Genomic DNA, 24,328 nt, shown 5'->3' with positions numbered 1-24,328 from the left:
CGCATGGCTAAGGAAACACAATGAATACAACTATTTTAGGAGAAGAACGGCTAGAGTGCCCTAACTTTTGTATGATCTTGTATGGCGCTCACTTGACGGCTGTCTTGCCGTCACCCATGAATGAGGCAACGAGATGTGGGCCCTAGGTGGCATTACGACCTTGCTGGCCGTGGGCCAGGTCTCAACTGAGTAAGGGTTTCACAGTTGGTGAGGGGTCGCTATAAAAATTCAAACAAAATAACTAAAATTATTTTAAAAATTATAATAAAATTATCAATGTCGAGCCGGCGAAGTCACATAGGACGACCAACATCCACGTCAAATTTTATGATGAGCCAAATTGCCAATGACACTCAAGTGATTTGATTTTTCAAATTTGTAATACTCAATTAAGTAAAAAAAATTATGATACTAAAGTGAGCACGATACAAAAGTCATAGCACATTTGTTTTTTTTTGGCCCCACCTATTTCCCTCACATTCCCATATAAAGTTTGTCCTGCACTGTTATTTTCCCATAGAAGAAGCTTTTTTTTTTTTGGGTCCAAATCAACCCTCAACGTCAATAAAAACATCATAATTCTAGTTGGGGCAAATGGTGTAACTCATTGTTAATGTTATAAAATATATCCTTTTTCGACCAAAAAAGTTGTAGACTGTCCTCTTGACATGAGAAGATAGTCTCAACTTGTTTCCGGATAATGCAAGTCATAATAGTTTGTCCATGGCTAGCACCATCGGCATCCTTGACAGCAGCCTGGTCCAGCCGTTGTTGCTCTAGAGTTAGTGCACTGCTTTCGGCTCCGAGGACAGTAGTCGGGTCCTGGTGTTGTCGCTCACCATTTTCAGCTCCAGAGAGAGGGACGGGGCTGAGGCTAAGTTCAGGTTGTGACCCGACTTCTTCTTATGCCCCTTCTTCATTGGGCAAGGGAGAGTCCTCTTCTTGGGTAGTTTTCTCAATAGTTAAGAAATATTATATTGATATAATTTAGAGGATCTAAGAGATTAACTATTGCTCAAGTGTGATACAAAGCGAGAATCAAGAAAAGATCAAATCTTGTCGAACCCACGCACTGGTGTAATAGCAACAGAATAAAAGCAATCTGATGCAAATCTTTCTTCACGGGAACAAACAATATTTCTTACATTAAGAAAAAGAAGAAGAATGACCCACGACGGTGATCCAATGCGAATATTATTCTAGGAAACTGAGCGAGAAAATGATGCATAATGGAAAAACAGAGAGGTATCCTTTCCCCTTGCCTTTTTTAGATGTTCGAGAAGACAGGTGATCCTGTGGAAGTTCGTCCACGTCCACGTGAATTGTTCCTCCCTCATATTCTAGCCGGATATTTTAAGGCGATGTTTTAGGGTGTGTATAAAAAAATTTCTGAAACGGAAATTGATGTCTAGTCATAAATTGATTTCTCAAGTTAAAAATTTTAGTTTCTGATTTTTTTCTTCAAATCTATTTATGGAATAAAAATCTGTTCCATAAATAAAAAAATCAAATTGCGTTACTAAATGGATTTCTGTTCCATACCTATTCTAGAAAATGAAGAAATAGAGAAATAGAGAAGTAGAAATTTTATCATACGCTCTTAAAGTGATTTTGGGAAAAATAGGGAGAAAGGAATGCAAACAGTGTCTCTTGAATTGAATCACAACAAGAATGACCCAAGATGGTGATTGAACGCGGATGGAATGGGTAATATTTGACCTAGTCTAAAGAGTAGGGCCCACAAGTAGAAAAGAAAAGAAGAAGGAAAAAAAGGAGGAGGAGGAGAGATCGAGAGTCTTCGGGAGAGAGGAAGAGAAAGGGGGGAGAGAGAGGGAAAGAAAAAAGAAAAGAAGAAGGAAAAAGGAGGAGGAGGAGAGATCGAGAGTCTTCGGGAGAGAGGAAGAAAAAGGGGAGAGAGATAAAAGGAAAAGAAGGAGGCACGTTCGGGTAGAAGGAAGAGGGAGGCGAGAAATGAACAGAAAGAATGCTACCTTTTCTAAATAATTTATAAGCTCATGTTTTCAAAATGATAAAAATTTGATATTTTATGAGTTATGAATAAGCATGTTTATTGCATTAAGAAGATACTTAACAATTTTCTTACAAAAGCTGACGCATGGCTAAGGAAACACAATGAATACAACTATTTTAGGAGAAGAACGGCTAGAGTGCCCTAACTTTTGTATAATCTTGTATGGCGCTCACTTGACAGCTATAACTTTTTTTTTTTGGCTCGCTTAAGTGCCACATTGGAGTAAATTCAATTATTGGAGTATTTTGACAAATCATCATACATGGATTTTTTAAAATTTTTAATCTTTTATTTTTTCTTTACTTCTTTTTTAAGGGCTAGTGAGGGTCACCAACGACCCTTGCTAGCCACAAAACTCTCACCTAGATTAGGTGGCGGCTGTCTTGCCATCACCCATGAATATCCTCGCCAGATCTAGACGAGGCAACGAGATGTGGGCCCTAGCATTACAACCTTGCTGGCCGTGGGCCAGGCCACAACTGAGTAAGGGTTTCATAGTTGGTGAGGGGTCGCTGGTGACCCTTGTCGGAATAAAAATTCAAACAAAATAATAAAAATATTTTAAAAATTATAATAAAATTATCAATGTCGAGCCGGCGAAGTCACATAGAACGACCAGCATCCACGTCAAATTTTATGGTGAGCTAAATTGCCAATGACACTCAAGTGATTTGATTTTTAAATTTGTGATACTCAATTAAGTAAAAAAAATTATAATACTAAAGTGAACACGATACAAAAGTCATAGCACATTTGTTTTTTTTTTGCCCCACCTATTTTCCTCACATTTCCCTCACGGGGACAGTGAAAATCTTTAAGAACCAAAAGAAAGCCGAATTGGCTGAAGCAAATGCACGGCCTCAGTCGTCTAAACTGGCCAAGGTGGAGTATCTTGTTGAGCTACTTTTGTGGAATTTCTGCAAGGTTGTGATGTTAATGTAGAGAAGCTCCATGCTTATCTTCAAGCAAAGACAATAAAAAGACCTGTATCGAATCAAAAGAGGATGAGCTAGGCATTAAGTTTTCACAAGTTGCTTTTCTTCATTGTAGGTGCTAGAGGCAAACTGGGAACTCTATAAGAACGAGAGGATGGCGAAGGTGCAAGAGGGGACAGTGGACGCAACCTTATATGCACACTAGCAAGAAGATGAGGGAATCCAGGCGCTAGCACAGGCGCAGGTCATAGGGGCGCTTCTCAATTCGGCAGTGATTATGGATCAATGAGGAACTACGTGGACTGGCCAGGGGGCTTGCACCGAAGATCAGCATCGGAAGCGATTGAGGGTGGGACTGGTACGGTATGGTGGTGGGTTGTGTTGCTTACGTGTTTTGTTTTCTTTTGTTGGACCGGTGCAGTATAATATTTAAGAAAGTTTTGACTTGTTTGTTCATTATGGTTACATGAGACGATGTCTTCAACGTTTGAAAGTGTTCATATTTGTTCTGCCATAATTTTTCATAAAACCATGGTGTGCATTTACTTCATCGTTTGGAATGTGTTCTTTTACTTGCATTTTATACTATTCATGGAAAGATGAACAAAACCATATAGGGATATTCCTTGAAGTACACTGTTCTTTATCACTCTTTTTTCATGATTTAGACGCTAAAACTATGGCAGCAGTGGATGCTACTTCTAACACATTCTACCATTACGATAATAAGAAAAACATATCTCTGGCTTGCTCTTTGACGGTTATTGACATTTAAATATTGACTACTCATTTAGGGATAATTTACATAGAAATTTAGGAATTAAATTTTAGTCCCTAAACAAAAATAATTCTCATCAAACTGCATAGCATACAGGGATCGAGAGTATTTCATTAATAATAATAGAGTTTATTAAAATTCGAAAAAATTATTAATTACTAATTAATAAATTATTTTTATTAAGAAAAGGAAAAAAGAAGAAAAATGGAAGGGAGCCGGGCCGACCCGGCCCCTTTATCCTCTCGCTTGGGCCTAGCCCTAATCCAGCCCCTTCCCTTTTTTCCTGCCTTTCTCCCTGGCCCGGCCCCTTACTTTTCTTTCTTTCCTCTCCGGCATGGTCCCTTTCCTCCTCCTTTCTTCTCACGCGTCCCACGGATCGCTGCATAGAAGTTAAAAATAGTCTAAATGCCTTCCTCAAATTAATCCCACCCAATGGGTTCGACGATTTGCGCGAGTCGGATGCGTGATTCTTAACTTGTGTCTTTTCACCATGTGAGAAGTGAACCTATCTTCTTGTTCCTCCGTCCTGTGTCGTTTGAATCTATGGATTTCTTTTAATGGTATGAAAATGACCGGAGTTGAGGTCATGCTTGTCCGTCAAAACAATCCACCAGATTTTGTAATACAACTATCAAATATATCCCAGTCATTTAATCTTTTCAAAGGAAAACACGTATGCTCCCTCTGAAATTTTAACTATAATATCCTTGTCGCACAATTGTTTTAACTACAATATCCACTGTAAAATGAAGCTTTTCACCAAGTTGAATACATCTTGCTGACAATGATGAAGATGAGACTAGCCATTGAGCCTATCTAGTCCACCCCCATAGTCACTTCAGCTATGAAAGATTCATTCAAATCATCCGAAAACAAGCTAGGGCATTGATCATTGGCGGGCGATTTAAGTTTTCGACACCAGATTTTTTTGGTAAATTTTTGCATATAAATTTTGTTTCTCTTCTGTTCTGGACACCATGGTAGAGAGAGCAAAGACATTCATATGACATTTTTAAGGATTCACAGATATTATATTCCTGACATCAATAAAGATCTATGTATAACTTACTACTTTAAAAGACGGTTAAAATAATTATGCAAAAGCAGAAAATTAAGAAAAGATTTTCCGGTTGCCCATTTTTTATGAACAGAGGAAATTTAAAAAATAAAGAGGAGAGAAAAATCATTGAAAATATTTAGAAACGCATTTTTGTTTAGAGTGTCAAGTGTATCTTCTCATCGATGGAAATCTCTGAAGTTTGACATGTACATTACTCTTCACTCATAATTCATCACCATAGAAGTGAAAAAACAAAATCATTATTTGCTTTTTTTTCCCTAAAAAAGATTGATAATTAAATGGCTCTCATAAGAAACATGCCCGATTTTCAGCTCATCATTTTTCTCATCGGAATAGCGTATTTCGCCCAGGAAAAGGGCCATGTAATCATAGTGCCATCGATGACTCAAACCCAACATAAAGAAACGAAAAATCAGCAGAATGGAAACGAAAGACATCCAGAAATTGATCAGAGAGAGAGAGAGAGAGATCACGGCATTGGTAATGGCTTAATCAGTCATGGTCACGGATCAAATTGATACTCACTCATCAATTCAAATGCACGAGTGATCGAGTAACTCCTCGATTATTATTTAGTGTTGTAGTCAACATCGCTATCGATTGTCCAATGATTAGACTCAGTAGTCGGCATAATTCCACCCTGGCACTTGCTCAACACCCCAAAAGTTTGGACAAAAGATAATCTCAAACTCCTTGGACGCGCAGCTAACCTGCGGCCAGGGCGAGTCGTAGGGATGGCTGTAGTAACCTGGACAGGCATCCTTAAAAAGCCTGGAATACACGCTGGGCTTGCACTTGTCCGGTGTCGCGTACTCGTTCCGGCAACAGTACTCGTCGGTGTTGAAGGCCAAACAGGCGCTCTTGCAAGCCACAACCTTCCCTTTCCCATTCATCACTTGCAACTCCTCAGGGCACAGGCTGTTCAATGGCTTCGAGCACCCCGGGATTTCGCACTCGGGCTGCGTGGGCCTCGTCTGGACCGAGATTGGAAGGTTGAACCCGTCGACCAGGCTGATGTCATAGAAGCTCGGCTTGGCCTCATCCGCGTGGAGCCAGACCTGGACCAGCGTGGCAGGAGGGGTCCTGATGAGCCCACGGCAACCGAGCTGCCCGCAGTCCCCGGTCTCGCAGGTTGGCGGTCTGTTCGACGCGAAACTACACCCAGTGCGGGCCCAGATCCGCCCTTTCCACCCTGGCGGGACCGAGACGAGTTTTCTGGATGCCCACTGGAGGTAAAAGCCTCCTTCCGCGATCACCGGTTGGCCCGTGTTGGGAGCCATGGCCGGCCATATGGAAAATGGGCATCTGTTGAGAAAATTGAAGGTGACTTGTTCTGCCACTACAGTACTCCCTGCATGATGCCATTACATATTCATGAAAATTTTCACCAGGCAAACCAGAATTACAGTGATAAATGTAGGCCGAAATTCTTGGCGTGGTGAAATGTGCATACTCGAAAGTAGAGTATGAATTGGCAAAGTACTTCTGTATGTAGTAGCATCAAAATGCTGTTCAATGACAAAGAACATAGGAGACACGAGTTCCATTACGTATGCTGTTCGAGAATATATGGATAGTCGAAGGAATCGTTACCGGGCGACAAGAGGAGACCGGTCAGGATGAGTGAGAAATACGAGACGAGATCCGAGGACTTCATTCTGAACAGAGGATTGAGTAGAGAAAACATGAGGCATATGGTTGCGTTTTATAGGAGGAGAAAACGAAGAGATTGGGGGAGAAAAGAAAATATTAGGTCATTAAATATACCGCGTTGGATGTGCATTGAACCATACACAGGTTGACACGCGGCAAATCAGGCCCACCCGTCAGAAAATCAGGTGCTTTCTCTTTCTCACAAACCATCACTCATGCCCGACTCACTTCTAGCTGTGCTCTCTCTAGTTCGACGAACCACGCCGCCGCCACAGCCTCCGATCCACCGGCTTATGGTTGCATTTTCTCGAGATTGCGTGCTTCTTCCATTGCACTGCAAGTCTTGATGGGGCACTCTTGAGAGGCAAGAAAATGCACAAAGCTTTGGACGCCTTAACTTATCCCTCTCTTTGGTAGAAAATCTAGGTCTTGAGTTGACCATTAGGAGCCGGGGGTGCAGGAAATCATCTGGCCAATGAACTGTCAATTGCTTCAAGCATAGAGGAATGATAGAGCAAAGCCATGTATGCAGCACAAAGATGCATTGTCACTCTCGTAATCATAATTAAAACGAAAAAGGTCCATGCTAAAACAAAATAAAAATCCTTGAAAATTAGTAGATGAGAAAAACTTAACACACCATTATTTTTTCCAAAATCAATCGTAATTTGACTTTTATTAGATGCGAAACATCTAAAATTTCTTATTGTAATTCATGCGCAATAAGATAACATATATAATTGACTTATTAGGTTCTTCATTTTAAATCATAGTAAATGTCCGAGCAATCTCTTATCATAGTTGTGAACAAATCTTTATGATTTTGATGTTATTAGAATAAATCAACTTGGTCATTTGGTACATGTTCACATGGTATCAATTAGATGCCAAATTGAAAACCTCCTTTTTATAGCAACGATTGTATTATTAGTATTGAACAAAAATTAAAAAAGAATGACGATGGGTCTTGGTCTGGCTACTTAGAGGTTTGATTCCTTTCATTTCACGGAATGTTAAAACCAAAGTAACTATATGAGGACTCTTTTACCATAGTTATAAATTAATATTTACGACTTTGATTCTATAGGAGTAAGTCAACTTGGGCATTTGGTACTTGTTCACATGCTATCAATCAGACCCTGAAAGAGCAACATGGTTATTGAGAGGTTAAAATGGGGGAGACAATGCGTCTTGATTTGGTTATTGAGAGGTTTGATTCCTTTCATTTCAAGGAATATCGAAAACTAAAGTGATTATCCAAGGAATCTTTTATTATGGTTGTGAATAAATTTTTACTACCTCGAATCTACATGAGTAAGTCAACTTGGGCATTTAGTACTTGTTCATATGGTATCAATTAGATGCCAACTTGAGAATCCTCCTTTTTAGAGCAACAATAGTATTATTAGTATTGAGAAAAATTAAAATGGGGGAGACATTGGGTCTTGGTATGGTTATTCAGAGGTTTGATCCATTTTGCTTCAAGGAATATTAAAACCAAAGTATATATCTGAGGAATCTTTTATCATGGTTGTGAATGAATCTTTACGACCTTGATTCTACGAGAGTAAGTCAACTTGGGTATTCAGTACCTTTTCATCTGGTCTTAAATAGATGCCAAATTTAAAATCCTCCTTTTTAGTATTGAATAGAAATTAAAATGGGGTGACAATGGGTCTTGGTCCGGTTATTTAGAGGTTTGATTCATTTCCTTTCAAGGAATATTAGAACCAAACTAATTATTCGAGAAATCTTTTTATCGTGGTCTTCAATGAATCTTTACCACTTTGATTCTACAAGAGTAAGTCAACTTGGGCATTCGGTACCTATTCATATGCTATCAATTAGACGCCGAATAAAAAACCCTCCATTTTAGAGAAACATTAGTATAATTAGTATTGTATAGAAATTAAAATGAGAGACAATGGGTCTTGGTCTTGTTATATAGAGGTTTTATTCCATTCATTTTAAGGAATATTAAAACCAAAGCAACTATCCGAGAAATCTTTTTATTGTGGTTGTGAATGAATCTTTATGACCTCGATTCTACAAGAGTAAGTCAACTTGGTCATTTGGTACACGTTCATATAATATCAATTAGATACCGAACCAAAAACCCTCCTTTTAGAGCAACACTATTATTATCAACATTGAATAGAACTTAAAATGGGGAGACATGGGTTTTGGTGCGGTTACTCAAAGGTTTGATTCCTTTTGCTTCAAGGAATACTGACTCTTCGTAAATTATTCGTTTTGATGAGAGTCGTTTGTTTACTTAGCTAGTCCAATATGGAGTAGTTCATATATCTTTGATAGGGAAATTATCCAAAAAGTCCTAAAACTTCTTAGTGAAAAAGGGTTTCTCACACACTCTCGATAAAATGGCTATTTGATCCCATCATTCGCGTGGGAGATAACTGGTTGCTGAGGGTATCTCACATAACCTATGTCAAAGGCTTCCAGAAACATTTGCAATGAGCACAATCTAATCAATCAAAAAGGTCTTTTGAAAGGACTGCAATATAGGCTCGGTTAGGGCTTACATAAATGAATGATTGCTTTGAGGCCAATAAAGGAACATTTGTCACTATCTCCATCACGTTTACGAGTCGAGAACTTGGAAGATAAGACAAGATAGAATTACTTCCACTCCTTCAAGCAATAACTTTTTCGTGATATTCTCATTTTCACTCAAATCATCCCAATCATAAGAGACTTCGGAAGAGGGTTGTAACGTTGGCTCGGGAGAGGCTCGAAAGGCTTAAAAATTTCAAGAGGATTATTAAGAGTCGGTGATCATCATTGCATCGTGACCGGGTCACTCGACCTTTCGAAAGCATTTGGCTTTTGAAACACAGCACATCTCGAAAGTCCCTTGGCTAATCATTTATGCATGGAAGCTTTGCTCTTTTCTCTAATGTCATTTGCTCTTGCGATGAATTTTTTTGCGTAGGCATTTGGACTTTGATAATTTTTTCTTCTAAATAAGATGTAGCTTTTTAGATTTTTTTTCTTGACGAGTATTGACCTTGCTTTTACCAGGCACACTGCTTTTTCATGCCCCTTAATTTGTCGAATTTTTTGCTCTTTGAACATTTTGTAGCTCTTATGGCTTTCGAGACTTTTTTTTCGCATTTTCTCGTGACTATCAATTGTATTTGGTCAATTCTTATGCCTTGCTCCAGTGAAGGGAGATGATCACCGCTCGGGGTTTAGAAATGAATAATCAGGCCCAAATTGGTTAAAATAATGGGTATTAGTGTTTGGGTAGAGAAGAAAATGCTCTTCTTCACCTTGGGATGAGTCAAACTCTAATGAGAATTCCTCTGAAGCTATCACCAGAAGATTAATGCAAGTGAAATAATAAAATCTTTCTCAATCTTTCGCTCTACAACATGATCATAACCCCCTATGCTACCCCAATGTAAGGTCATTCTCGACAAGGGTACTTTGAAGTATATCCTTTTTTTTTGGCCCAAAAGGGTAGCAAGACGTTAGCTCGGTGCTTGAGATTGATGAAGGAAATGCCTTTATCATTGCGATCTTTGCACTCAATGCGAATGAATCCTTCGTCCTAAGAGTGTCGTTTTCCACTCAATTCTCAAAAGTATTTGAAGGATGTGTTTGGAAATGGCTTACCTTTCTTCATCCTAAGCACTTCTTGTTTGGCATGTTTAACGTCTCAATCTCACTCTGTCGAGATCATCTGAGTAGATCAATCTCCATAGAGAAATTTGATTTGAAATGAATAACCCACAAAACGAGAAAACAATTTTGAGATAAAAGTGATGCTAAAAAGTTTGAAGAATTTTTTTTTTCTCAATTTTTCATTTTTGTGTTTGTCTCTAGGAAAGCGCCAAATGATCCTTTTGTAATAGAAATTCTCTTTTTATTTTTCTTTTTTTTTTACTTAAAAAATTGAGAAGAATGTACTTACCTGTGGCATGGTGACTCGGTAACCCTGTAAAAAAATATGTTAGTGCAAAAATCCTTAGGGTTGAAATGTTGGAAACGATACATCATTACCCTTCACTTGCTTTTATCCTTTAAGGGCTAAAATCTCTTGAATTCACCTTCATGGATTTTTGGCAACTCCCTTCATTTGTCTCATCATGCAAAGTGAATGAGATCAACGAGTTATTTTGGCACCTAAGACATTTGCGAATAACAAAACTTCTCAGAATGGAATTCAACTTCGTTTCGCCTCTATGGAAAATTGGCATCGAGGAAACCTCAACGCATGCTTGCTCCTCGAGTTCGATGAGCCCGAGAAAACGACTACATGAAGAGAGGGCCTTAAGCAAAGTCTTCTTGAAATTCAATTTGGAAGGTAGACGTAAAGGTTCGCCTAAAACACTTCCGAATTTTTTTTTCTGCTTTGTTTTATTATTTTTTTATTTTATAAAAAAAATGATGATTTTCATGAAACTGAATTCCATCATTAAAAAGGTGAGTCGCATGATTTACAAAAGCAACAATTGGATTCGCAAACAAAACTCAAAATGGAAAACATGATTCTTAACATGAATAAGAACATTGATGAAATACAAGAAACTCTTGTATAGATAAGAGTAAAAAAAAAAAAAAAAAAAAACAACTATTGTCCTAGCTCTAGAATTAACTTCTTTGAATGGTCACCACGAGAATGTCAAAGAGCATTGCGCATAACCCGCAAAAAGACGACAATGTCAGTATGTGAATAAGAGAAAATGATATCTTAATGAGATCGCTTTTTACAATAAAATCGAGGCGACGATACATGCCCCACAATCCTTATTACCGGATTTTAGTATTCCGCTAAGATTTTATCATAAGAGAAAACATCATTAAAATTATCAATCAACGGCCATCAATTGAATATTCACTTTTATTCCAAAAGTTTCGCATGCAAAAGCCTCATTAATTTTTGAAAGATTGATTTGTGATTTTACTCCTAGAAAAATGAAGTAATTTCTATTTTGAGGAATTGGTACCCAAAATGATTTACATTATAGTCCCAAAATGTGAGAATGAGAAAATTTAATAAAAAATGCAATTTCAATTTTTATGCCCCAATATAAAATCACAATTTGAAAGTTTTTTTTTAAAAAATGATTTCGAGCCCATAACAAGAAATTTAAACAAAATCATGTGTTCAAAATGGCTAAATCAAAATGTTTAGAACTTGCATTCAAATGCTCACTTGTCAAAAGTGATCACCAATTTTTCAATCATAAGCTTACATCACCAAGGGCATTTGATTGATTTTCGTGAATTTCAAGACGAAAATACAATACAAAATGAGCAACTAAAAAGGAAAATGACACTTACAATTGGTGCCGACCTTTGTCTTTTTTTTTTTTTTTTTAACATAGACATGCACATGAAATGTGATTCGATTTCTACTCTATCCGGCTCAAAATGGAGTCATAGGATCATCGGACTAAACCAACAAGCTTATGGCTAGGACGTGTTACCCATGACTCCGGTTTCATTAAAGAACCGACCCGCGTTGCATGCTCGCAGACTAGGGTGGGCACCTTTAACATCAAGAAAGAAATTCCGAGGTTAAGATGGGCGATCGTACTACATGCTTGTAGTCGGAGTGGTATCCACCTCAACACCATTCTAAGTGATCTCATGTGGCCCAGGTTTGACGGCAGGTTGTATGTGCTAGGGTGTAGTGCAATGCAAAGGATACATGCACAACAATTTATGGGCAAACAACACTCCGTACATAAAAATAAACTATACATTCCTACACCTTCCTACAAGAAAAATGTGAGCAAATACTTTTCCTTATACCTCCCATTCTGCCAAAACATTTAACACCTATAATGTCATGGGTGTACTTGGAATCCTCACTGTCAAACAAAAATATTTTTGAACAAGATTAATTTTGGCCTAAGTTCTCTAAGGTTTAAAACCAAATCCCCAGTGGAATTACCAAGTTGTCGCGACCTGCCCTCGGGGGGAGGGAATGGGTTTAGGGGTAATGCCTAAAGAATGGGCCTAAAGCCCATAATTAGGCTCAAGCTCTTACAAGCCCATACTCTGCATGACGTTGGATATTTTTAAGGAATTTTGCACAAAAGGAGTCGCCACTAGCCTATTGTGGTCGACTAAAAACCAAGTGAGGCATGAGAGTGTACCTTACTTTCTACGCAACCAGAGAATCTAGGGTCGGGAACTTGATTACACTAATTGGTCAATTAGTGCCATTTCGGTACCTAATCTTGTTCATTTTAAAATAAAATATTTTGATAAGGCGGTTCGAATTGATTTTACACATATCCATTAACATGCGAGGTGATCATGCGGATACACAATCATTAAAGTAACGATCATAGTCATCAAGATCTTAATTGTAGTAAAATTGAACACCTGCAATTGAATATTCACGAATATAATTAAATATGTAAATTAAACATGCTATATAAATAACGTACAAGCAAATAAATGCCTAATTACACTAAAAATGCAATAAATAGCAATTCCTATCCAAATTCTACATTTTTTAATTTTCAAAAATTTTCATTTAAAAAAAAAACATTTTTAATTAAATTTAAAAAAATTGTTTTTGGATTTTAATTTTTTTTAAAAAAATTGGATTTCAATTTAAATTAAAAATAGTTTTTGGATTTTTTAAATATTTTTAATTAACTTTTTAAAAATATTTTTGGGTTTCAATTCCTAATTACACTAAAAAAATTAATTAATTATTTTAAAATTATTTAAATTTTTCAATATTTAAATTTTTTTATTTTCGAAAATTATTTTAAATTTTTTAAAATAATAAAATAAACTAATATAAAATTTGGGGCCGGACCGGTTCGGGTCCGGTCAGATCGGACCCGGGTCCGACCCGGTTGAGGCGGGTCAGTCAGACCCGCCCAGGTTCGGCCCGGATGGGGCCGGGCCGGGCCGACCCGGCCCGTCTGAAGGACAAGGCCCGACCAGCCTTTGTCGGGCCTTTCTTTGGTCCGTATTGGGCCCAACTAACGGGCCCAATCTGATTATGTCTCTTTCATTTTAAAGAAAGAAGCCCACAAGTCCATAAGTAAAAACAGCCCAAACCCGGCCCAAAACGAATTAGCCCTATTTCCTAAAAAAAAGGGCCCGGCCCAAGCATGAATCAAACCACCCTCGCAGGCTCAGCCGAACAGAACCCTACCCGGCCGACGACCCGAGTCCGGCCCGGGTCGGTGGCCACGACCCGATTTCTGGCGAACCCTACCCGAACGCTCAACTGCTTCTCCTTGGCTTATTGGCGGCAGTGGCGCGGCGAGGCATGGCGATGCTGTGCCGGAAATCGGTCACGGCGGCGCGACAGGGCGGCTGAGGTGCGGTGGCCAGCGCGGGTTGCTGGCGTCGAGCAAAGACGATGGCAGCGGCGGCGGCGTCGCTGCGGGGACGGGCGGAGTTGCGATTCAGACGGCGTCGGGTGAACAGCAGGCGGGTCACAGGCCGGACAGCGTCGAGTCGAGCGGCGAGGAGGGCAGCGACTCGGACGGCGGCAGGCAGCGTCGCCGCTGCCCTCCTCCCCTCCGTTCCCTCTCTCTCTCTTCTCTTCTACTGCATTGCTTCTTCACACCGGCGCCTCTGCTCCAGATCTGGGTTCGGGGAGACAGCGGCGACTCGGACGGAGGACGGTGGGCGGGGGCTCGGCTGGTTGCTGGTGTGTCGAGGGGTCGAGTGGCGGTGGCTCGGACGACTTCGTGAAGGAGGGCGGCGGCTCGCGGGTTGCTCGAATCCTGCCCCTCTCCCTCTGGAACTCTCCCACTTGACCCCTCTCCGTCGGTTCTCTCTCTTTTTTTCTCTCACTCTCCGGTTGCCCCTCTTTTCTGTTCCCTCTCCACTCTGCTCTTTACGGTTTCACGCAAAGAGAGGAAGCCGGCATGGGCCGGGCCAAGGTGAGATCCGGCCCGGCCTCTTCCATGTTTTCTTTTTCTATTTTTTTGTTGTTTTTATTTTTGTTTTTGATTTCTTCTTTTTTTTTTTTTTTGTTTTTTTTTTTTTTTGTTTTTTAGTGAATAATTCCTAATTTTGTACACGATTAAGTCATAAATAAAATTGTAAAATTTAAGTGTCAACACCCACATGCAACCTCCATGCACTGCCGTATGGCAATATCCATCTGCTGCGTACCAACCAGGGCACTATAAATATTTCATAGTCCCTTAATTTTAAGTATGGAAATGCTAGCGTCCACGCAAGAAGGGTTATTAACGGATTTAGTACTCTAATATTTTAAAAAGTGTTGCTTGAAGGATTCTGAAACTTGATGATTGCAGAGTTTGACATCTATTGTTAGCATATTTAGTACTGTGACGTTTTATGAATGTTGCTTGGGAGGATTCTGAAACTCGATGTGTGTAGTCTCTAGCTCACATGTTGTTAGAGGATTTAGTGTAATAACGTTTTGAGAAGTGTTCCTTAGAAGAATTCTCACATAAGTTGATGCATGGTTAAGGAAATACAATGAATACTATAATGTCGAAAAGCTAATTAGGGGTGGTGGAGATACACTTTTTGCCCTTTTCAATTAGCTTAAGGAAAGTGCTTGGAAGGGAAGTATCACCGCGTAAAAGGAAAGAAGACTTTGGCTTCATATGTAAATGCAAATAAGATTAGGTTACAAGGTCTCTGTTGACAAAATACTTGATTTAATTGGACGATGAATTGTCACTAAAGTTGAAGGATGAAAAGATACTTGACTTGGAAGAATATTTATATTTGAAACTCAAAATTATATTCTTAATATTGCCAACTCTTTGTGTATGGTGTAGGTAGACAGTAGTATCTCATTTATCATCATTACCGGATCAGAGAGTTTATAAGATGTTTATTAGAATCTAAAAAACACTTGACAAGACGAATGACTGATGGCGTTGAAGGAAAAATCTATTACGAGTGCCTTTAAAAGAGTCAAACTAACCAAGAAGAGCACGAAGTCTTAATAAAAAAACGAAAATAAGCAAGTCTCACTCTCCAAATGTGAATTTTCTGTCATTAGAAGTTATTTCTTCAGTATTTATGTAGAACGATGCTTATTTGCTATGTAATTATTTCATTATTAATTTTTATAATTTTTACCAGTAATTTGAATATGTTTATATTTAAGTTTCTAATACGAGCAATACAAGTATTTGCTTAGATCTTTTTTTATTGTTTTCTCTTATGTGCATGTCACACGCTATTTCAAAATAAATGTCTCTCAATAAAAAAAATAATTACTATAAAATGAAATTAAAATTTAATCAAATAAATATGAAATTACAACAAAACCTATGGTTAGTAAATACTGTTATGAGAATCGTGTTTCACTTCACAAGGATCAGGTCACGAGCTTTCCCATGGCAAAATAATCAAGTCAATGTGATGATAAGGTGAAAAATTATGAGGGTTCAAATTTTTTAATCTTTAAAAAAGTCATTAGGAATGTTGCCTTATCCATTAACTTTAAATAAATCAAGGGATGATGAGCGGAAAATTCAAGAGGATTTAATTTTTTTTTTTTTTTTTTTTATCTTTAAGCAAGCCATTAGGAAATTTTTTATCCATGGAGATCAGTGTCCTCTATGTAAAATAAGATTTCGGTGTTCATCTATGATTAATCCAGCTTCCTATGCACCGATCTTTTTGCTGCTTGTCCTCTCCAATTACGTATTCAGTTCGCATCTATAGATCTCCACTCTCTCCCCTCTATAAATCTCCACTCCCTCCGCTCTGAACTCCTCGCTAACTCTCTTCCCCCGTCTCTTCTTCTTCGTTCTCGATCTCGATCTTCATCATCGGAAACCCTAGAAACAAAATCTCAACACAATGTGGCGCGTTGCAGGCCCGTCAGAGTACCTCGCCATAACGGGAGGATCCATCAAGGACGTCAAGCTCGCGAAGAAGGCATGGATATGGCCGACTCAGAAGTGCGTCGAGTTCTGTATTTCTCCAGTCAACTACGCCTTCGAGATGCAGGCCATGAGCGCAGACAAGGTTCCCTTCTTCATCCATGCCGTCTTCACCATCGGCCCCCGCATCACCGACCACGAGAGCCTCCTCCTCTATGCCAAGCTCTTTGCCTCTCACGTTAAGCCCTCATGCCACGTCAAGGACCTTGTCCAGCGTCTCATCAAGGGCCAGACCTGCGTGATTGCTCCCTCCATGACCACGGAGTACATCTCCAACGAGGTCTTGAAGAAGCTCCAGTTGGAGCTCAACCAGTTTGGGCTTGTGATCTACAACGTCAATCTGGTTGGATTTTTTTTTCTCCTAATTGAGCGCTTTGTCTTTTGTCGCTTCATGTATCTATGATTCGTTCTTTTACTGTTTTTTTTTTAATGATTCGTTTTATATTGTTTTTTATTGGTTGAAGTGTCTGTTTTTTAAGATCGGCTAAAAGATGCATTTAAACTTGTTATTGTCCACGTCCATGGCTTCATGTATCCATGATTCGTTTTTTATTGTTTTTTATTGGTTGAAGTGTCTGTTTTTTAAGATCGGCTAAAAGCATTCAAACTTGTTATTGTCCACGTCCATGGCTGGTGTGCGTGATTCCGTGATCTGGATCAGTTTTTTATTTTATTTTTTATTCTGTTACAATATATTTTGTGGTGACCAAATTTCCTTATAACAGGTAGATGCCAAGGCCAAAATGAAAAAGGTGGAGACAAAGGTCACGGGGACAGAGAAAATTATTAAGAACCAAAAGCAAACCGAATTGGCCAAAGCAAACGCACACGTTGCGCGTACGTACGTGATGATCAACTGGAGGATCTTCCAAGAGTGGCCAATCAACGCAAAAGCAGTGAAGGGCTTGTGTCCAAAGATCGGCATCCTGTTGAACTGGAAAGCGACTGAGGGAGGGGGTGCAGTATGATGGTGGGATGTGTTGCTCGCGTCTCTTGTTTTCTTTTGTTGGACAAATTAAATTGTCGTGCTATTTCCCCTTCTATTAAAAACGCTAATGTAACTAGTAAATTTTAAGGAAGTCTGACTTAGCTTTACGGGTTTTGTTTGTTTATTATGGTTGCGTGAGAAGAGGGTGATTTAGGTTTCGAAGTACTCATATTCGTGCTCTGCTCATTTCTGATGAAGTCATGGTGTGCATTTACTTCATCGTTTGGGATGTGTTCTTTTACTTTGATTCATGGGAAGATGAACAGAACTAGATAGCTGAGGCGGACGACCCCCCGAAAGAAAAGAAAAAAGATCGAGCATCAGAAATATCTTTAAACACGAATATGTTTAGCTATGTTAGATGGATTTTCCTTCTTCCACGGTATTTAACCATGTCGTCTTCATTTAGTGGCAATGTGTCGATAGCGGTTAGTTAACCCACGCCATATGAGAAGATAATGAAATTACCAAGCTTTTGCAAACTACCTGCCGTGTGGATTTTGGAGAACATCTCGCCTTAGCATTTTAAGGACGTGTGTGGATGAATCTCCACTTCATAACTATTGACACCTAAACAAAAAATTCAGTGCCATTAATTCAATCATATATATCGTAACATACAACAAACAAACTACAGAAGATGAATGAGTTGAGAAGTCCACGCCACTTCATAACTATGGAGACCTAAACAAAAAATTCCATGCCATTAATTCAATCAAATATATCGTAACATATAACAAATAGCAGAAGATGAATGCGTTGGGAAGGTCCACGCCGTTCCAGCGACTAATGAAATTGTTTGCGTATGCTTTGAACTTGTCGTTGACACGTCAAATAGTCTCGTTGCATACATTAGGGGCAATACATCCCAAATCTTCAGGACTGGGTGTATCCTTGTCCCTTTAGTATATCAACAGTGCTGTGCACGTGTAAAATTTAATCTCAAGTCGCTTCACCACATAAGAAAAGCTTTTACTTTGGCAATCAAAATAAAATTCAACACATGACAAAATTTATTATATCCTACGTTTTGCTCAGGATAAGATAAACTCAGATATAAAAAGATCCAGGCTAGATAAAATCATTCGATGGAGGAGGTGGGATACAGTCGTATATGATTTCTAATATTCATGATAAGAAAATTTTTTTTTTTTTCCGAATAACAAACTTCTCAAATTAACAAAATCAAAATGATAATTCAATATAAATAATATTTTATTTCTAATACAAGCAATATAAAATTTTAGCTTTTGTAATTTAACCTTGCTCTTATTTATATATTTGAATTTAATTCTATCTTATTATATAAATTTATAAATTTATATATATATATATATATATATATTTATAGAAAGATGGAAGGAGAAGAAAGAAATAAAAAATTAATTGAAAAAGAGAGGAAAGTAAAAAAAATAATAAATAAAGATAAAATAGGCAAGAGTGTCGTGAGAGATTTATATTATATCCATTTGTAAATATTTTTATTCATTTATATTGATATGTTGTTTATAGCAAACAATATACATGATATGATGTTAATATCTCTGACTTTATTACCGAAATTATCAAATAGTTGATAGGATATAGCAAAATCCCTATATTTCGTATCCTATCATATTTTATTCTAGATTAGAAATCTAACCAACCAAACGTAGCCTTAGAGATAAAGCCACATTGCTCTTCTTAGGTCTCCAACCATTGGCAAATTTTGGTGAGTTTCACGATCGACATCTTACTCCTTAGGGATGTCAACTTTATGAAAGACTTGACGAAAGTTGTCACTGCAGAAAAGCTACTGAGACAAATAGGATAGAGTATCATAATTGATTCTCAAAAATCGAACATTAATCTTGAATCAACAAATATAGCACAAGAAATCATCGCACAAAGCTCTTTACCCTCCATCGGCCATTTCTAAATAGGACACAATGGATACAACTATTTTAGGAGAAAAATGGCTAGAGTGCCATAACTTTTGTATGATCTCGTATGATGCTCACTCGAGGGCTATAACTTTTGTTTGCTCACTTAAGTTCCACATTGGAGTTAATTCAATTATTTGAGTGCCAATTCTGACGATCATCCTACTTGGATTTTTTAAAATTTTTAACTTTTTTGTTTTATCTTTACTTTTTTTTTAAGGGCCAGTGAGGGTCACCAGTGACCCTTGCTAGCCACAAAACCCTCACCTAGATTGGGCAACGGCTATCTTGCCATCAGCCATATATACCCTCGCTAGATCTGGGCAAGGCAACGAGATGTGGGCCCTAGGCAGCATCGCGACCTCACTAGCCGCGGGCCAAGCCGCAACTGAGCAAGGGATTCGCAGCTATCGAGGGTCACGAGATGTGGGCCGTAGGCAACATCGCGACCTTGCTAGCTGTGGGCCAGGCTGCAACAAAGCGAGGGTTTCGCATCGGCAAGGGTCTCCTAAAAAAAGAAAAATAAAAAATTCGAAAAATAACTAAAAATATTTTAAAAATTATTTAAAAATTATCCATGTCAGTGCCGGCGAAGCCACATAGGATGACCGGTAGCCACATCGAATTTTCTGGTGAGCCAAATTGCCGATGGCATTCATATGATTGATTTTTCAAATTTGTGATACTCGATTAAGCCAAAAAAAAAATTACAACACTAATATAAGCACAATACGATAGTAATGACACTTCTGCTATTTTTTGCCCCAACTATTTCCCTTATATTCCCATATAAAGGTTGTCCTGCACTGTTATTTTCCCATAGAAGAAGCTGTTTTTTTTTTTTTTTTTTTTTTTTTTGGGGGTGTCCAAATTAACCCTCAACGTCAATAAAAACATCATAATTCTAGTTCGCAAATTGTAGGCTATCCTCTTGACCCGAGAAGATAGTCTCAACTTGTTTTCGGAGAAATTCTATAGACAGTCACTGAACTTAAATTTCGATAGTCGAGTACAACCATCTTTTATTTTCTTTTTCCTTTTTTAGGGATTAATGCATTTTAACTGTAATTGGACTCATTCTTTGGTGAAATACTGATGTGATAGCAGCTTGCTAGTGATACGACTTATTGAAAAAATTTTACATATCTATTCGCATTTTGCCAGAATACTGAATGAAATAAGATCTAAAGAAATTAATTGTGAAATAATTGACACATTAAGCAAATGGAATTAAAGATCAGTCGCTCGATTGCAAAAACACCGAATTTCAAGATAAAATGTCTTTACGTATTTTTCCTTTGGGTGTCTTTCCTTGAAAATTTTAGTACTAGGAAAAACATTTTAAATTTTAAACATTCTTAGAAAATTTCAAAATGACTCTCCATATTGACAATTGTACGAACCAAAAGGTTTCAAGCATTTGAACTCGAGTTATTTGTTTCGGATCTAAAAATTTTGTGTTATTAGGAAAAAGAAATGGTCTCAAACTTTGTTCTTCTAAAGAGGGGAAACATAAATAATATACCTTATCTTTTACCTATGAACCCTCGACATAAAATACTCAATGCACATATCATTCAAACATCAGAATAAAATTTTCCAACCGATAATAACGGGGAAGAGCTTGTTAGCGGCAGTGGATATAAACTTTTGGCTTTTCCGATTTGATGAAGGAAAGTTTTCGGAAGGCGTAGTGTCCTCTATGTAAAAGCAGATCAGATTTTGGCCTTCAGCTTCCTAGTTTAGATAGAGCACTCATCTCTTTTTTGCTTATCCTCTCCAAACTTGTATTCGGATCGCCCTTATAAATCTCCACTCGCTCCCCACTAACCTCCTCGCCAACTCTCTTTCCCCGTCTCTTCTTTTTCGCTCTCGATCACCATCAGAAACCCTAGAAAAGAAACAAAAGCCTCGTTACAATGTGGCGCGTCGCAGGCCCGTCGGAGTACCTCGCCATAACTGGAGGATTTATCAAGGACGTCAAGCTCGCCAAGAAGGCATGGATTTGGCCTACTCAGAAGTGCGTCAAGTTCCACGTTTCTCCGGTCAATTACACCTTCAAGGTGCGGGATGCGTGCACAGAGAAGCTCCCCTTCTTCATCCATGCCGTCTTCACCATCGGTCCTCGCGTCACCGACCACAAGAGCCTCCTCCTCTACGCCAAGCTTTTTGCCTCCCATGTCAAGCCCTCGGTCCGCGAGAAGTACGTCGTCCAGAATATCATCCACGGCCAGACCTGCGTCCTTGCCGCCTCCAAGACCATGGAGCATATCTTCAAGGAGATCTTGGAGAAGCTCGAGTTGAAGCTCAACCAGTTTGGGCTGGTGATCTACAAGGCCAACCTGGTCGGTTTTCTTTTTCCCCTAACGATACATCTTCGCTGTTTCTTTCATCGCTTCATGTGCCTATGTTGGGTAGTATTTAGGTCTAAGTAGGCCGATTTGATTCCTTTTTCATTGCTTCTTCTTTGTTTGAAGCGTCTGTCACTCTTTTTTTTTTGATAGGCTTAAGATGCATCTAGGTGCGTGTGATATGAGTGATTCTGTGTTCTTGTGATGTGGATCAGATATTTTATTTTTTTAATTTTCTGTTACAATATATTTTATGGTGACCAAATCTTCTTATAACAGGAAGATGCTGCCAAGGCCAAGATAAAAAAGGTGGAAATTAAGGTCACGGGGACGGTGAAAATCTTCAAGAACCAAAAGAAAGCTGAATTGGCTGAAGTGAACGCCCGGTCTCAGTCGTCTAAATTGGCCAAGGTGGAGTATCTTGTTGAGCTACTTTTGTGGAATTTCTGCAAGGTCGTGATGTTAATGTAGAGAATCTCCGTCCTTATCTTCGAGCAAAGACAATCGAAGAATACCTGTATCGAAGAGGATGAACCTAGACCTTAAGTTTCCACTTGCTTTTCTTTATTGTAGGTGCAAGAGGCAAACTGGGAACTCTATAAGAACGAGAGGATGGCGGAGGCGCAAGAGGCAACAGTGGACGCAACCTTATATGGATGCCAGCAAGAAGATGAGGGAATCCAGGCGCAGGTCGTAGGGACGCTTCTCAATTCAGCAGTGATTATGGATCGATAAGGGACTACGCGGACTGGCCAGGGGCCTTGCACCGAAGATCAGCATCGGAAGCGATTGAGGGTGGGACTGGTGCAATATGGTGGTGGGTTCTGTTGCTTACGTATTTTGATTTCTTTTGTTGGACCGATGCAGTATAATATTTAAGAAAGTTTTGACTTGTTTGTTCATTATGGTTACATGAGACGATGTCTTCAACGTTTGAAAGTGTTCATATTTGTGTTCTGCCATAATTTTTCATAAAACCATGGTGTGCATTTACTTCATCGTTTGGAATGTGTTCTTTTACTTGCATTTTATACTATTCATGGAAAGATGAACAAAACTAGATAGGGATATTCCTTGAAGTACACTGTTCTTTATCACTCTTTTTTCATGATTTAGACGCCAAAACTATGGCAGCAGTGGATGCTACTTCTAACGCACTCTACCATTACGATAATAAGAAAAACATATCTCTGGCTTGCTCTTTGACTGTTATTGACATTTAAATATTGACTACTCATTTAGTGATAATTTACATAGAAATTTAGGAATTAAATTTTAGTCCCTAAGCAAAAATAATTCTTATCAAACTGCATAGCATACAGGTATCGAGAGCATTTCATTAATAATAATAGAGTTTATTAAAATTTCAATAATTACTAATTATTAAATTGTTTTTATCAGCCATCTTCTCTTCCAGAATCGTTGAGAAGTTGCTCTTCACGATCGGTTCACTAGGCAAAGCCTCTACTCGAGCATACCCCTGTTTTGAGCAAGAAATAACCGAGAATGTTGATTGTCCGTCGAAATAGATTTGAGTTTGTGCCAGCTCGTCTCACTGCCTGTGACCGTGGGGTTTAAAGGCTAGTTGGAGCTTAGGTCGTATTAGAAGTTAAAAATAGTCTAGATGCCTTCCTCAAATTAATCCCACACAATGTGTTCGACGATTTGGGCGAGTCGGATGCGTGATTCTTAACTTGTGTCTCTTGACCATGTGAGAAGTGAACCTATCTTCTTGTTCCTCCATCCTGTGTCGTTTGAATCTATGGATTTCTTTTAATGGTACGAAAATGACCGGAGTCGAGGTCATGCTTGTCCATCAAAACAATCCACCAGATTTTGTAATACAACTATCAAATATATCTCAGTCATTTAATCTTTTCAAAGGAAAACACGTATGCTCCCTCTGAAATTTTAACTATAATATCCTTGTCGCACAATTGTCTTAACTACAATATCCACCGTAAAATGAAGCTTTTCACCAAGTTGAATACATCTTGCTAACAATGATGAAGATGAGACTGGCCATTGAGCCCATCTAGTCCACCCCCATAGTCACTTCAGCTATGAAAGATTCATTCAAATCATCCGAAAACAAGCCAGGGCATTGATCACTGGTGGGCGATTTAAGTTTTCAACACCAGATTTTTTTGGTAAATTTCTACATATATATTTTGTTTCTCTTCTATTCTCGACACCATGGTAGAGAGAGCAAAGACATTCGTATGACATTTTTAAGGATTCACAGATATTATATTCCTGACATCAATAAAGATCTATGTATAACTTACTACTTTAAAAAACAGTTGAAATAATTATGCAAAAGCAAAAAATTAAGAAAAGATTTTCCGGTTGCCCATTTTTTTATGAACAGAGGAAATTTAAAAAATAAAGAGGAGAGAAATCATTGAAAATATTTAGAAACGCATTTCTGCTCAGAGTGTCAAGTGGGTCTTCTTATCGATGGAAATCTCTGAAGTCTGACATGTGCATTACTCTTCACTCATAATTCATCACCGTAGAAGTGAAATAAAAATCATTATTTGCTTTTTATTTTCCCTAAAAAAGATTGATAATTAAATGGCTCTTATAAGAAACATGCCGGATTTTCAGCTCATCATTTTTCTAATCGGAATAGCGTATATCGCCCAGGAAAAGGGCCATGTAATCACAGTGCCATCGATGACTCAAACCCAACATAAAG

General features: G+C 38.5%; 3 protein-coding genes, 1 long non-coding RNA gene and 2 other non-coding genes across 6 annotated transcripts; 3 read left to right on the top strand and 3 right to left on the bottom strand.

The window, feature by feature from the left end:
* The first annotated feature begins 2,823 nt into the window (after positions 1–2,823).
* Positions 2,824–3,411, top strand: LOC120294686. The gene is made up of 2 exons (XR_005551924.1): positions 2,824–2,956; positions 3,083–3,411. It is a non-coding gene; the product is annotated as an uncharacterized LOC120294686 (long non-coding RNA).
* A 2,032-nt stretch (positions 3,412–5,443) lies between these two features.
* On the bottom strand, positions 5,444–6,373 carry LOC104452250 (thaumatin-like protein). Its single transcript, XM_039314672.1, has 2 exons — positions 6,310–6,373; positions 5,444–6,177 (listed from the first exon to the last, which is right to left on the bottom strand). Exons 1-2 carry the CDS (start codon positions 6,371–6,373, stop codon positions 5,444–5,446), a joined length of 798 nt encoding a protein of 265 aa, XP_039170606.1.
* A 9,852-nt stretch (positions 6,374–16,225) lies between these two features.
* Positions 16,226–17,349, top strand: LOC104450610 (flotillin-like protein 2). The gene is made up of 2 exons (XM_010065237.1): positions 16,226–16,709; positions 17,092–17,349. Exons 1-2 carry the CDS (start codon positions 16,284–16,286, stop codon positions 17,332–17,334), a joined length of 669 nt encoding a protein of 222 aa, XP_010063539.1. The 5' UTR covers positions 16,226–16,283; the 3' UTR covers positions 17,335–17,349.
* Positions 17,350–21,195: 3,846 nt separating this feature from the next.
* Positions 21,196–22,362, top strand: LOC104452249 (flotillin-like protein 2). Its single transcript, XM_010066745.1, has 3 exons — positions 21,196–21,621; positions 21,907–22,080; positions 22,201–22,362. Exons 1-3 carry the CDS (start codon positions 21,196–21,198, stop codon positions 22,360–22,362), a joined length of 762 nt encoding a protein of 253 aa, XP_010065047.1.
* A 1,690-nt stretch (positions 22,363–24,052) lies between these two features.
* On the bottom strand, positions 24,053–24,149 carry LOC120295200. The gene has a single exon (XR_005552558.1). It is a non-coding gene; the product is annotated as a small nucleolar RNA R64/Z200 family (small nucleolar RNA).
* Positions 24,150–24,206: 57 nt separating this feature from the next.
* LOC120295198 lies at positions 24,207–24,302 on the bottom strand. The gene has a single exon (XR_005552556.1). It is a non-coding gene; the product is annotated as a small nucleolar RNA U54 (small nucleolar RNA).
* Between the last annotated feature and the right edge of the window lie 26 nt (positions 24,303–24,328).

This window comes from Eucalyptus grandis, chromosome 6 (assembly GCF_016545825.1).
Source record: "Eucalyptus grandis isolate ANBG69807.140 chromosome 6, ASM1654582v1, whole genome shotgun sequence".
NCBI classification, from domain to species: domain Eukaryota; kingdom Viridiplantae; phylum Streptophyta; class Magnoliopsida; order Myrtales; family Myrtaceae; genus Eucalyptus; species Eucalyptus grandis.
The sequence above is the reverse complement of the archived record's forward strand: the minus strand, read 5'-3'. Positions and strand labels throughout refer to the sequence as shown.